This window comes from Zonotrichia leucophrys, chromosome 1 (assembly GCF_028769735.1).
Source record: "Zonotrichia leucophrys gambelii isolate GWCS_2022_RI chromosome 1, RI_Zleu_2.0, whole genome shotgun sequence".
NCBI lineage: Eukaryota > Metazoa > Chordata > Aves > Passeriformes > Passerellidae > Zonotrichia > Zonotrichia leucophrys.
In genome coordinates, this window is record NC_088169.1 from 94715349 (window position 1) to 94730260 (window position 14912).

The 14912-nt window shown below is 38.6% G+C and overlaps 1 protein-coding gene across 1 annotated transcript in view; it reads right to left on the reverse strand.

The window, feature by feature from the left end:
• The window catches only part of MAN1A2 (mannosidase alpha class 1A member 2), a 133979-nt gene that overhangs the window by 55166 nt on the left and 63901 nt on the right, over positions 1–14912 (reverse strand). The window contains exon 5 of the mRNA XM_064723042.1: positions 14746–14826. Coding sequence (XP_064579112.1) covers positions 14746–14826 — 81 coding nt within the window. The remainder of the gene's footprint in view (positions 1–14745; positions 14827–14912) is intronic.

The window sequence follows — 14912 nt, forward strand, 5'->3', positions numbered from 1 at the left end:
AGTAATGATTTTTTGGAATAATGAATACAGGGACAAAGACAATCAAAAGAGATGGGAAGAAACTATCTATCTTATCATAACACTCTAAGAAAACTATCCTAGTTAAGAGTTGTACTGAAAAGCATTAAAATGCCTACTTCATCACACTGTTCAGCTACAGTCTACAAATGAGCTGAAAAATAAACACACAAAAATGCTCCAACTCCATCAGTTAACTACAGATAAGACAGATATTATCTGGTTGACTACAACTTCCCCTATTTACATTTTACAAATTAGCAATCATATATTCAAATAGTGCTTCTTAGATAAAAGATAAATACTCTGGCATTTCTCTATGATCAGCAGGGAAAGATTTCCAAACAGAATTCTTAAGCGATACTATCTTTACCTTCTTCAAAAGTTTTCCAAAGCTGGTTTCCTGGACAAGACACATGAGGAATCCAGTTACTGTTGACTGAGGCATCTCAGGATGTAATGAAATATTCATTGGTTTCACACTACTGATATTTTTGAAAAATCCATATGAGAAAGTCTGTGCATATATTAGCTTATTAGAAATATTCAACATTTTTGCTTTAGAAGATCTGAACACAAAAATTTGGCATGAACTGGACAACCAGCTAATCATATTTGAACTACCTGGCACTGGCTAATAATACTTCAATTAAACTGCATAATTTCCATTTACTTCAATAGCTGTATTAGCTTCCTTGGCACAGATTTCATGCATTTCTGAGTAGAAATGTTACATGTTCTCAATTTTTAAAGGGCCTTCAAATCCAAGGCACTTTACAGCAGTCAGTCAACATCACCGATGACTTAAAATTCAGAATAAATGTGATGAAAATCTGGCATATAAATGCCTCTTCAATCTGATAATTCCAGGAGACGTAGCATATTGCTTCACATCCTGTCTGAGCCAAAAACCATGGCAGTCTTGAGTTAATTTTTTCTTCTGCTATTATTATTAGAGTAGTAAGCAATTTTTGTGCTTCATCTTTCCTGCTTTTCATATCTCTGGCTTCTTCACTTTAAGTTTACCTGCACAAGCATTATTAACCTGCCAGTTTAGCTACCTTTGTTAAAAAATGGTCCCTGAATTAAAAGCAACAATCTTGAATTTGCACAACACACCAACCACAATCACTCATGCCTAAGCACAATCCCCCTTTTCTGTGGGAGCTACTCCAGTAGCAGAGGGAACCAGATGTGACAGCATGGACAATGCCTGGCTTCTGGATTAAATGTTCCCCCACTAGCAGCTGGCACAGAGAAAGACTGATTTAAACTGTGGAGAAAGGGAACAGAGACAGAGAAAGGAGAAAAATGAATCGGAATGGCCATCAGGAAATTGAAGAAAAGAACTATCAAGGGACAAAAGATCAGCATGGAGCTTTGCCAGTGGGGAAGCAGAAATGGTAAAGCACAGGGCTTCTAGTCCCCTCCCTCCTACAAGGTGAAGTGTCAGAGAGAAGCTGCTAAAAGAAGGAAGCATAAATAGGCAGTGAAGGGGAGAAACAAAGGCATCAGGAGGAAGGACAGGGAACAAATGCAGATCTAAAGAAGGTAGGACATAAAACGGATGGACTGCCAAGAGCACAGCTGAAAGTAACAGGATTATGAGAAACATCTTGGGGAATGTGACAGGAGAAAAATACTTTCTCATCTCCAAAACATAGTCCTAGGAACTAGAATTGACTCTAATATATCAGTCTTTCAACATGCCTTTGTAGCCAAACACATCCAGGCAAAGCAAATGGTATCGATGAATCTTGGAGTGCTGTTTTTTGGTTTTTTTCTATTAATCAATGGTCTTTGGTGTTTTGATACTACCAGCTGTTCTCAGTTGAGTTAGACTGCATTACATGCCTGAAGTTCACAACTCAACTGATGATCCACTCACTCTGTGATTTTTAAGAAGAAAAATCTGCGTTAGAAACCTTAAGAAATGGTTCTGAAGTCAAATAATTAAGATGTTTGTACTAAGCTAACAAGTTTTATTAGAACCATTTTTGTGCAATGGAAGTTATCTACTTCCTGTGGTTATTAATCTCTCTTGACATTGGCTTCTTTTCGGTAACACCTTTTCCTAGCACCTTCTCTATTCATGACAAATATCTCCTTAATTTCTCATATATTTTTTTCTATGCCATGAAATATATTTCCCGATACATTTCTCTTTTTTGTCTTTCAGCTCTGTGCTTAAATTGTCTCAATTTCTACTTTCTTTCTCAGTTATTCCTCTGTCTCCCATTTCTCTTGAATGTGCTGCCAATCTTTCCCTTTTAAATTTATCTTGATTTCCCCTTTAGTCTTTGTCAGAAATGACTCAGTCCCTTTTAGGCTGTATTTGCCTTTACAAAGAAAAGTTAAACAGAGATTAAATTACATATTGTTTTACACTGTGCAGTCATTATACACACAGCCTCCCTTCTCCCACTGTGGCAATGTGACAGATTACAATGCAAAAACCACAGTCTAGGGGGAAAGAAAAAGGTAAAAATCATACAGCTTTTACATCTTCAAAAACGTATTCCTGACACAATGACAGATGCAAAGCACATTACACTGACACAATGACAGATGCAAAGCACATTACACTGCACCTGATTAAAGTAAATAGTGTTTGGTGGTTGTTTTTTGTTTGGTTTTTTCTTTTTTATGAACTGGCTTGTTTTCCCCAATCAACAGATATGTAGCTTATCTACAGTTTATATATACATATATGGACTAAGTTCTGACAGAAAATTAGTTGGCAAGCAAAACCTATGAGTAATGAATTAGTAAGCACTGAATCTTCATAGTAGCATAAATTCTGCAAGGCACTTGAAAAAGCAGACATTTGTTTTGACAAAATGGTGAGATAAATATCCAGACTCCTGCAGCATAATTTATAGTTCTCAGGATCAGAAATATAAGATAAAAATGTTGCTCTTTTATGCCACACAAATGAAAATATAAAAGGTTCAAGAGCAACAATCTAATAATCTGCATAAAATAAGGAGCAAGTGTCAAGATACCTTTATACAGATACATCAATAAGCAGTACTGAAGGGGAAGATTCCCTTCAGAGATATATCTGGACTGTGTCCTGTATCACATCCTGACTATTCATGTGTCCAGGAGGCACAACTATCAGTCCTCTTACTTTTCATGACTTTCTACTGCTTCTACAAATCCTTCTAAGAACATTACTGGCAAGAAGCTTGCAGCATACCAACAGCAGTCTTATAAGTCTTGTTAATGACTTCAACAGAAATAAATTCCTCCTCATATGTGAAGTTCCTATTTATAAACCCAAATGCTCATAGGTCTTTTGCCACAGGATTTCATACCAGAGATTCGAGCTGAGCAGCTTGCCTTTTTTGAGTTTCACATACTCTTCCAAAGCCACAACTTCTCAAAATGCAATCCCTTATTCTGACCCCACATTGGTCTGTTCAACATGAGTTGCTCATTTTTCTTGTAGCTGCCAGTCTGCACCTACTCCTTTGGCAACACTAAAACGGATTTAAGTTACACGGGCCTAGATGAACATTCAATTAAATTTCTCAGGAGTTTTCTACTTATTTTCCATCTCAAAAAGAGCCAACTTACAGTCAGATATAAATTCTTAAGACTTTTATTGTCAAATCACTAATGTACTGATCATGTCTTATTTTCCATTATCTAAATTTCTGGTGTGGACAGAAAAAGCGAAATCAGACTATCTGGCTCACAATTACCTTAAAAGACCTTTTCTTAAAATGCACATAGTTGCATTATTTTGATATAGGCACATATCCTCAATCTTGTATTTTGAATTGAAAAAAAAAATCACAGAATCACAGAATGTGCTGAGTTGGAAGGCTAGAGAACTTCTTGGTTATTCCTTTAAAAATTAGTTTCTTGATTTTCCAATTCATAAATGCTACTGCAGACAGCATCCTCTTGATTCCTAAGATAACAAGAGTTCATAATCTTTATCATGTGGTAGGTGCACACACCATTAGAAGCAACATATTTTTTTGTTAATATTTTCCTATATTCTAGTGGGTTTGCTTAGCAGTTATTGTAGCATTCCTGGCATTTATTTTTCTCTCACCATATCTGTTCTCAGCTAGCATGCAAATTCCTTTTCAAGACAAAAACATAAAGAGTTAGTACTGAATGAGAACAAGTTCCAAAAGGCAAAGGCAGCCAAAGATGCTGAATTTAAAGCAGTATGTCCAGAGTTGTATTTCAGTTCTGTTTCAAAGTGAAAAAAAATCCTGCTGGAAGAACTGTGTTTTCAGTTGACAAAAGACAATGCCATACTTCCTTTCTGGATCAGATAAAGTGTGAAAACCCTCAGGAGGAAAGAAGAGGAAAACTCCATGGTAGAAACTAATGTGTTACTATGTCAAGAGTAATGCCAATAAACAAATGTCTGGGAAAACAACAGGAAAGATACTGTGCTTGCTGTCACTGGTGCCCATCAGCATCAATGTGTTTCTTAAACTACTGAAGAGGGACAGACAAACTCACAGACCTGGTCAAGAGGAGATACATGACACATGAACAATAGTTACCAATTACCTGCTCCTTCTTAGCTTTTACAGCCTTCCACAGGAACATGGCCAAAGAATGCGTTTTAAGAGTAGCTATCACTGCACAGCTATTCTATTTTCTAGTGCTAAATCAGATTATCCTTTATTTCCACCAGTTTGAAGTATATTATACTAACAGAAAAAACCTATTTCCAATCAGAGTGGAAGAAACAAATTCAAAATGAAGTCAGTTTTCTCTGCTTCAGGTGTCATGCAGCACCAAGATGCAGCAATAAACTGGGCTAAGTGTCCTTTGCCAGTCAAGAAACTGTTTACTACAAGCCTGGTAAACAGAAACTGCACAAGCATTGCGATCTGCACTGCAGTGAGCTGTGGCAACGCCCAATATGAGACAACACTTTAAGAGTCAAAGAAAAATAGAGGGTTTTTTTCAGACTGTGTCCTGTTAAGAGACCAGTGAGCTGTCACAACTACTTATGAATAAGCAGCTCATCTCCTGGCAACAAGCTCAAATCTCATCTTCATTGAACAGGACATACACAATGCTGTTAACTCTTCTGAGATTTTCACTCTTTGAAAACTTAATTTAGATAAGCCTTAAAGCTTTAATTTAGGTAATTTCATCTGTACAGCTAAGAATCTCGTGAAACCAGCACACACAGTATTGTCTTACTCATTGAAGACCTATATTTCATATGTTTAGGTTGGTTGTTGGGCATATCCATTGACACATATAACTTAATTTGACTAACGAGCTTTCCTGAACAGAGGAGATGCTGCCTGTCAGACTCCTGGAAAGGATTAGTTTGATTATCTGTTAATAGAGTATCAGGTACTTAACATCCCTCGTGCTCTACTTTAAATGAGATTTGAGGCTAGATTTATCCACACAAATGATATTACTATTTTGCCCAGAAAGCTATGTCATTTTGATGGTGTTTAAAAAGATGAAAAAGGCAGTCATGTAAATGAACTGCTTTATATCTAAAGCTGACAAAAGTAAACAGAGTAAACTATTAATCTTCTTTTTTTTTATGTTGCAAATACCATAAATAACTTTGTTCAACAAAAATAAAACAATAAGCTACCCTTTTTATTATATTAATAAATCAGCAGCAGACAAGAACACTTTGTCATAATGGTGTAAGTGTCCTCCTGCTGCTATCACACAAGAGACATTTAGAATAATATTCACTTTGTTTTCCTTACTTGACGCTGTTCCTCAAGCACAGCCATGTACACTGTGCAACAAGCGACTCTCCATCCATCTCTGGGCTTTTGTCATTCCGTGCACTACTGCTAGCAGGAATATTTTATTTCCAACTGCCACTCACACCATAAGTTTTAAAGATTTGTGAAGCTTCACTTCATGAAAAAAGCAAGCAGTCAATGGGTCATTTGTGCACTCTCTCCTCAGACAAATGCTGCTCGTACCAGAGAACTCTCAGTTACTCTAAAGGCAAGATGGGGTCACTCCTGCCTACCCTACAAATCTCTTATGGACTGCTAACAAAGGAGCTCTTGGCAGAGAATGTAAGTAACACTTACTTAGCCCAATTCTCAGTTACTTTTCCTACAAACCAGAACACATGCAAGAACTGGAAACAGCTGCAGATGAACTTTTGTGGGGAACAATTCTAAGGCCATGGGCTCAATGTTTGGTTTTGTTACAGACTTTCTATCAGATACTATTAGAAAAGTTAAATCCAAGTTTTAAGAGATCACTGTCACATTCCTTTTTCTGGTTCTTCTTGCTTCAGAAAATGTGCTGAACTGTCAGAAGCTTTAAGGACTCTAATGTGAGAGGGCCACAGGCACTCAGAGTGCTAATTGCTGAGAAAAGGTAATGTCATACTCCTGATCACTGAAGCACTCCAAATCCAGTAACTATCTTCACTATTTTTATTCTCAAGTCTATCCACTTTGCAATTACTAATGCCTGAAATGAGCGTGACAACATTCTCTCACAACACTGTAAACCGTCATGCACATTAATGGGACATATGTCCAATACAATTTCACAAAAAAGATCAAGAACACAAAGTTCACCCTGGGTGCTCATAAAGACAGACGTCACACACACACACCTGCCAACTCTGCCCTCACAGCACCTATGGGTGATGGCTAACTAGCCCTTCCTCTGTCATCACCTCTGGCTGAGGTTGCATTTCATGCATTTGCAGAACAGAGCACTACTTCCCAAGCACCCAGGAATGCAGTGACCATCTCAGATATGGAACAGAGGAGTGCTGGTAGCATGATACTATAGTCAGCACACACACTGCTTTGGTGGAAATCCTAGCTCAAAACAACCAGCTTGGCAGATGCATTCTAGAGCCTGTGATACAATTTTTAAAAAAAATCATAGAGTAAGCACATCAAAACAAGCAATGACTTCTTAAGGATCAGAAAATAAAACAGGCTTACTCACTGAAATGACCATTAAAGAGTTTATCTATAGAGACGTGGGCTCTATTTACATGTTTTTGTATTATTTCTTCTTTAATGTTCAGAAAGACAGGGGAAATCCACACATTCAAAGGATCCATCTTAATTTAGATAAAATCTAGGTACCTGAAACAAAGTCTGCAGTGAAACAAAATAGATCCATGTAACATCATGCTCCTCTGACTCTCTTAGTCTCAGTTAACTGCATCTCCTCAGCCTCCTGTCAATGATATGCATTTTACACCCTCCTACACTTGGAGACATAGCTCCAGCAAGTGCCTGCAGATGTTTGCTCCAGGTACTCTCTTTCAGTGTTAGAAGATTTTATCTCTGTATAAACACTCACTTAACACATATTATGAGAAAACAGAAAATAATGCATGCTGGGAACACACAGGGGAAACACCAAAATCCCCAACCCAGGCTGAAACTGCTATTTGAGGGAGTTTACCAACTCCCACAGGTGACACCAAGCCCCAGAGGGGATCCATGGTCATGAGGGCTCACCACCACAGCTAGCCACCAGATAGCCATGCAGTGTCACAGACTGGGCTGCAGCCATGGGGAAGGGGAAGGCTTGATATATAAAAGGTAGAAGACTCCCTCCCCTCCTGGGGAGATGCTGATAACTCTGTAATTATCAATGGATGAGCCCCTCTTTTTTTGGCTAGGGCTTGCTGTGTAAGAAGTAAGTACGCCAAGCCACTCTGGAAATACAAACTTTTCTAAAGCAAGAAGTGGTTCCACAGCATGGAGAAGAAATAATACTCAAGGATTATTAACCTTTAGGGAAGATGTCACAGCATCCAGAGACAGCAGACATGCCTTTGACTGGGATCCCTGTGAAGAGATTACTATTCTTGGAGCTTTGCTCAAAAAATTGGACTGTATCTATCTATTTTTCAAGAAGCTGGACAGACATTTGGCAGGCAGTCACGTTCATTCTAGCAGTGGGTATCATCCATGCTGGAGGCTATTGGGCAGGAGCCATAGAGGAGCAGTGACAGCAATTCATCAAATACAACTGTAAAAAAATTGGATTTTGAACACAGAGCAATAACTTCTGGTACAAGATTGTTCTTTGTCTTATTTGGGCTTTATTGCTCCAATGATCATTCCCTGCGTTTAATTGCAGGGAATGATTCTGCATGTATACAACACTTAGGCTATGCAGATGTCTGTCCCTCCCTCCTTGAAGACATTCCCATTTGGAGAGCAGAAAGTTCATTTACAGTATGCTCACAAGCACTTGGAAGTGAAAATACTGCTCATAGCAGGGTTCGGTATCTTCACTGCTGTCTTTTGGATGGGTTTCAGAAATAAGGAACAATGGGTCCTGCAAGATGCTCTAGGAATCTTCATCTGCCTTTATGAGCTCAAAGAACTTCACACACCCAATAGGAAGGCTTGAAGCTGATTTCTTCTGGCATTGTCATCTGTGAAGTCTTCCTCACACTGACTGCTCCTTCACTAGCCAGGTCTAGGGACAGCATAGCAGAAATCACAACTCTTGGACCACTTGATCCAGCACACCACAAGAAAATCCAACTTCTGTTGAAAATTCCAGTGTGATATCCTACATCAGGTTGCAACAGACCTTTTACTGTTTTAGTCTTTAAGGACACTGGAACTCCTGGTTTCCTGGTAGCCTACTCTCACAAATTCTACATTCAGACACAATCATCATGGATCTATTTTGCAAATTCCCCTGCAGCTCATTGCTGTGGTCTGTTGGCAAGCTTCATTCTTTCAGCATTAACACAGAGAGATCAGATTTCTGCCTTGTGCAGTTCATTCTTACTGCTTGCCTGCTTGCTGCACTTTTGCACCAGGAGTTGAAAGCTTTGTGGACATAGAGTGATTTTACACAACAGTGCTCCTATCCTCCCTCAGAAATCAGTATCAGCTACCCTGATGCCCAAAAAGACCCAGATGCACAGATGTGACTGAAAGAAGTGGAAAAACATATAATCAATCATATACCAAATAAAGATCAATTAGATAATTTGTGTTGAAAAAAAGAATTTATTAATACCAACATCCATATAGAAGAGAAAAACCCCATCTTACCCAGAGAAAAACCAAGCACCAAACATGACTGATCTTGAATAAAATCTTGAACTGCAGAACTAGATAGACACCAAAGGAGATCAAAGAATTCCAGAGGCACATCCTCAGAAACCAGCCATGCTGGGGTTCATTTCCAGACAACCTCCCTGGAAAATGACTTTAGAAGACTATATGAACAGATAGATCTAATCTAATAAGAGTACAAATTGCAAGAGCATTCTTTTTTTTTTTTTTTTGTGAAATACAAGTAGTTTATCTTGCTCTAATCTCCTTGTACACATGATACTCTTTCATTAAGCATTTCTATCCTGATGGTGTTACATACAATAGAATGATATCAAGATATTTTATTTCATTAGTGCTGGATACTAAGTCAAAGAAAATCATAAAGAATACAAAACATTCTTATACAGTAAGTCTAGGGAATGAACTCGGAATAAACAAAGAAGCCTACTGTTCCAGGGAAAATGCTAAATGGTGCCTTGCCAGGCATCACTGAAAACTATAAGAAAACCACATGGATTCATAACTAAAGACAAAAATTATATTTATGCCGGTACGATGCACTAAAGAAAGAAAATCCCTTAATGCAACCGCATTAAAAAAAGTTGGGTTTTTTGTTATTTTGTTTTGGCATTTTATTGACGGTTATTTTTTTGGTTTTTTTGATCACGTAAGGCTGGTTTTCCATACTCAATGTTTACTCCAAACTAGGCATATGGAACATTTAATTTCTACTTATTTCTGTTACATTATCAGCTGTATCATAGTGTTGTCCCTCACCCCCAACCCACAAGCATAATGAAGGCTCTACATAGTTCTTACAGAAATTAAAGGATTGTTGCAGGGATTACTGAGAAACAGTCTGGTTCAATTTAGATAAGAATTCATTACATATTTTACCATCAACGTAATTTTGGACTATTAACTCTATTTGACAGACGCAAAAGAGGAAGCACAGTGGTTCCTCTGAACTCAGAAGGTGGGAAGCTTGCACTTCACACACTTAAACTACAATCCTCTTTGATCAAAATGTAAAATACAAACATGTTATCCATTCTATCACAACCTGGGGTAGAAAATAGGAGTGCCTAGTTTTCACAGTATGTCTCCCAGTCACTCACAATTCTACTAAGCAACTCTCATAAACCCTATACCTCAAAAATATTTAATTAGTGGCTCCTTATTAAATATAGACACAATGAATTTTGCATTTCTTATTTAGGTATTTAGGTACTTAAGAGATTATACCTATTAGCATACAATTTAATAAAGAATAACAATGAGTGAACACTTCACACTGGCTGCTTACTGGAACTGGGAAGAAATCTCTGGCATACAGCAAAATACAAGAGAGTCTACCTGGAGAGGCTGAACTCTATTGTCAAGGTGTTTTCCAACCTAGATGATTCTATTATTTTATGACACACAGCACTCCCAGGAGAGACCATGCTTTTTTCCTTCATTTTTTATTGAGCCTCCCTCTATTGCACAGAATCGGTCAGGTTGGAAGGGACCACAGGCGATCATCTGGTCCACTCTCCTCTTTCTTTCATTTGTATCATTTCAAAAGAAATACCCTGAACCATCACTTTTACTGAGGACCCTAATACCATTTGCAGCTCTGGGGTCCCAATAAAAGAAGAATGTGGCCCTGTTGGAGCAGGTTGAGAAGATGGTCACAAAAATGATCCGAGGGCACATCTCCTTTGAAGGCAGGCTAAGAGAACTGAGGTTGTTCAGCATGGAGAAGGCTCCAGAAGGACCTTCTAGCACCTTCCAGCACCTGAAGGGGGCCTGGCTTCCAAGAAAGATGAAGAGGACTTTCTACTATGGCCTCTAATGACAGGAGAAGGAACAACTGGTTTAAAACTGAAAGAGGGTAGTTTTAGAGTGGATATTATCACAAAACTGTTTACGTTGGAAGACACTCCTGAAGATCATCTAGTTCCAACCCCTGCCATGGGAAGGGATACCTTTCACCACATCAGGCTGCTCAAAGCCCTCTTAGGGTGGCATCTGTTTCAAAGAGGGTAACGAGGTTGTACTGCCCAGGGAAGCTGTGAACACACCTTCCCTGGCAGTGTTCAAGGCCAGGTCAGAGAGGGCTCTGAGGAATGTGTCTGTAGAAAGCTGTCCCTGCCTACGGCGAGGGGGTTGTACCAGATGATCTTCAAAGGTCCTTTCCAACCCAAACTATTCTATGATCCTATATTCCATGATTTTAGCATATATTCATAATATAGTTCAATAATGTACCCTGCAGAAAAGTCATTGCCTCAAAGAATTTCAAAATTGAAGACAGATTGAGACCTCATTTCTCTGTGGGAACTGAGACAAAGAAGGAACACACTTTGATCTGGTAACATACACCTAGCCAGACACCAGATGGCCTGTCCACAATCAGCCAGGAAAAACATACTGTGCAGAGGATTTAAACAAGGGCCCCCAGACTGCAGATCTACAACCTCTGCCGCCAGAGAGGTATCAGCGTTGCTTCAACTTCAGAAGACTGAAACAGAATGCATGGGCAAATTTTCCACTGTGTTAAGGTTTGCAGTTGTATCTTGATTATCTTCCATTCAAATGGCACGCTGAGATGGAAAAATGGAGAAAGATGGTGATCTTTCACACATCAAGAGAGCTGCTTGTTAGACAGGGAAACAATTTTCTCTCCCTACTTTAGCACACAGGTACAGGGAGGCAAGACAACCATGACATTTGCACCAAAATGCATCCTTCTCAAGCTTTAGCTTTACATGCTCATCAGAAATTCCCACATGTGAAAGGCTGAGCTGTTAAAATTTTTACACATGTCATGTTTTACAAAGGCCTGTGACTCAGCAGTGGACAGGACAAGCCCTACAGCATTTTCAGCCAAGCTGTCAGCTGCTAAAAACAGCAACTTTATTTTTGGCTGTATGGGAGATATATTTCATTATTCACTCATTCTCTGCAATGAGCAAGAGGGAACCCTTACTGATGAAAGGACAGCAATACTCACAATCTTAGTAAAAAAGGCTTAAAATTCTACCATTACCTATAATCAGCATTATTAAAACCATGATCTCAGTTGATGCTCCTCTAAGTAATAGCAGTAACTGACAGTTTAAATACAGCATGGAAGCCACAAAGTCATGCCACTAGATGTGCTAAATAAATTTTAAATCTAACATGTTTTCAATAAAAGTATTGAAAAGGACTACTTCATCTAAATTAATAATCTACTGTACTTGAAAACTATGGTCAATAGCTACCATTATGAATCAATCAGATAGAATCCTGTCAAGCACAGTTACTCTCTCCCTACAAAGGGCATTGTAGATACACCATGAAGACTTTAAAATTCTCCAGACATGGTCATTTACAAATTATTAAAGTTCCACAGCTGATATTGAGTCTTGGACATTGTTTTATGGTTGTCCCTACAGCACCTTTATCAACACTAAGTGGCAGGAGTCCAAATGAAGTAAGAGCAGCTTTAGTAACTATCACCAAACAGCACTAACTCCTTTTGCAGACCTAAGCAGAATTTATATTTTTTTAAAAGAAAAAACAGGATTAATTCAAAGCAGCAGTTCATTGTACCGGACCTTACTATAAATACATCAAACAAGACATACAAAAGTCAGGAAAATCAGTATGAAAACCTTCTAAAACCAATCTAGCAACAGCCTTGCAGAAGTAGAGGTTTGGAGATAGGAAGATGATGACTGGAATATCAACAAGGTATGGTAAGTGAATATGATCAAGCAAATGATGACTTGATGAACAAAGAAAGGACAGAGACTGCCTAAAGGTGTAAGCCCACATGCACATTCACAACCTGAGCAGGCAAAACACCCAAAAGGCTGGGTGGGAACAGGCTTGTCTGTCTTAGCAATGCTGCAAAGTGCTCCTCACATGTCTGAATGCAGTGAATAAAGAAATCAACCATGTCCCAGTCCTGAGCTCAGGAATATGTTCCCTTTTCGGGGAAGAGAGAGGACCAGATTGGAAATCACATCTCAAGCAACCTGTTTCTAACTCCAAGGAGTTCCCAGACGCAGGTGTCTCTCCTGGGCTCAATTGCTGAAGAGCCTCAAAATCCCTCGCTTGTCATATCCACAACGACAAATTGCAGAGAAAACCCATCCAACTTGGCAAATGAAGCAGTGTCTCAGATACCAAAGCAATCCTAGCTGCCACACTATTTTGAAAGAAATGCAGTCTGAGCACTTTTTTTAGCAGTTCCTTAGGAAAATAAAGATGATACATATGGACATTTGACGGGAATCCTGTATCACAAGCCATGAAGCATTTGAAGTCTGTTGGAGAGAATGATGCCATAAAAATCTTAAAAACAAAAGACTCAGCACAGCCAACATTTAGGAAAGAAAGGGTAGATGTTTTCTAAGAAGGAAAGAAATTAAAGCTATTTAAGCAAAAGAGCTTGTTCTGACTCTACCAAAAGGTTAGAAGCAAATTTAAGAAAGAATACTCTGCTTTACAAATGCAGGCAAAGCATATGTTTTGGCAGTGCTTGGCTGCACCCATCTGCATACTGGGGCAAAAAAGTTCTTTTTAAGGGGCTTGTGCACAAGTGCAGTATCAATATATACAAATAATTCAGCTGTGAACATGTGATCCTAGCTTTTTCTCTGAGGTTTTTCATATTCACAGTAGATACCTCTAAGGAGCATGGTGCAGTTTGAAGAAGGTGAAGCAGGAGCACTGGATGAAAAATAAACCACCCATTTCTTTCAAGAGCTACACAGGATTTTTGCTTTGCTGCTGAGCTCTTCTTCCTAAGAGAAGACCCTCATAAAGGAGAAAATTCACAGATAAAGAGACAATAAATTATGAGTTTTCTCTTGGTTACCTTTAGGGCTGCAGTCTTAAAATCCCTGAGAACTTGTTGGTACATATGTGGTGCTTCCCTAAACAAAGGAAGTAGTTACCTAAGAACACCTGAAAGCCATGAAATATGCCTAGTAGTGGGCTACAGATGGGTCATGAAAAATAAGGGACAAAACCAAAGAATCAAAGACACAGGCAATAAGTTAAATTCATGCAGCTCCTAAGATGTAAGAAGAGCTGGGGGTCAAGTTCTACTCTTGTTAAAGTATGTGAAGTAAGGGGTCACAGTACTGTGACTGCTGGACTAAGGAAGTCCATTGTTGCAAGTCTCTGGGGACATGCATCCTGTGAATCCAAGCATGAATCTACACTTTTTTAACAGAAGTTTCAGAAGCTGTATAAAATTGGCTTGCTATTTCCCAGTTTGTCACCAAGAAAATGGTAAGAAGATTGAGTAGCACTTTGATGAAGCAAACCTACATCCTTGCAGGACAAGTGACAAAGCTATTATTTCTACCTTCATGGAGCTACAGAATATCAAAACAAGTTATTGTTGGCATGAAAAGGTTGACATTTCACTTGACATTTCAAGCTGATGCTTATTTGAGTGGATATCTTCTGAAAACATCTCGATAAAAGAAGCATTTCAGAACTGTAACCAAGTGTCCTAAATGCCAAGAGACCTACTCAGAAACAAACTTTAAAGATTGCATATTCTAAGAATTTTGTTATTTTGGACAACTAACTACTGTGAAATTAGTTTGCAAGCTACTGAGAAATCAAGATTCTACAAAAGTCTCCACATGCCACATTTGGTAGAAGACAATGAATTTCAAACACCTTTCAATCTCCTTACCTCTTGTCCTGAAAGGTAGTATGCTGCCAGAAGACCGCCAATGAAGCGAATATTGACCTCAAAAACAGACACTTCAGAATTCTAGAACAGAAAGAGAGCATTAATAAATAATTAACCAACTCCTTAATGAAGGAAGAAAAAAAATTGTCAAGGCAGAAGAAAGTACA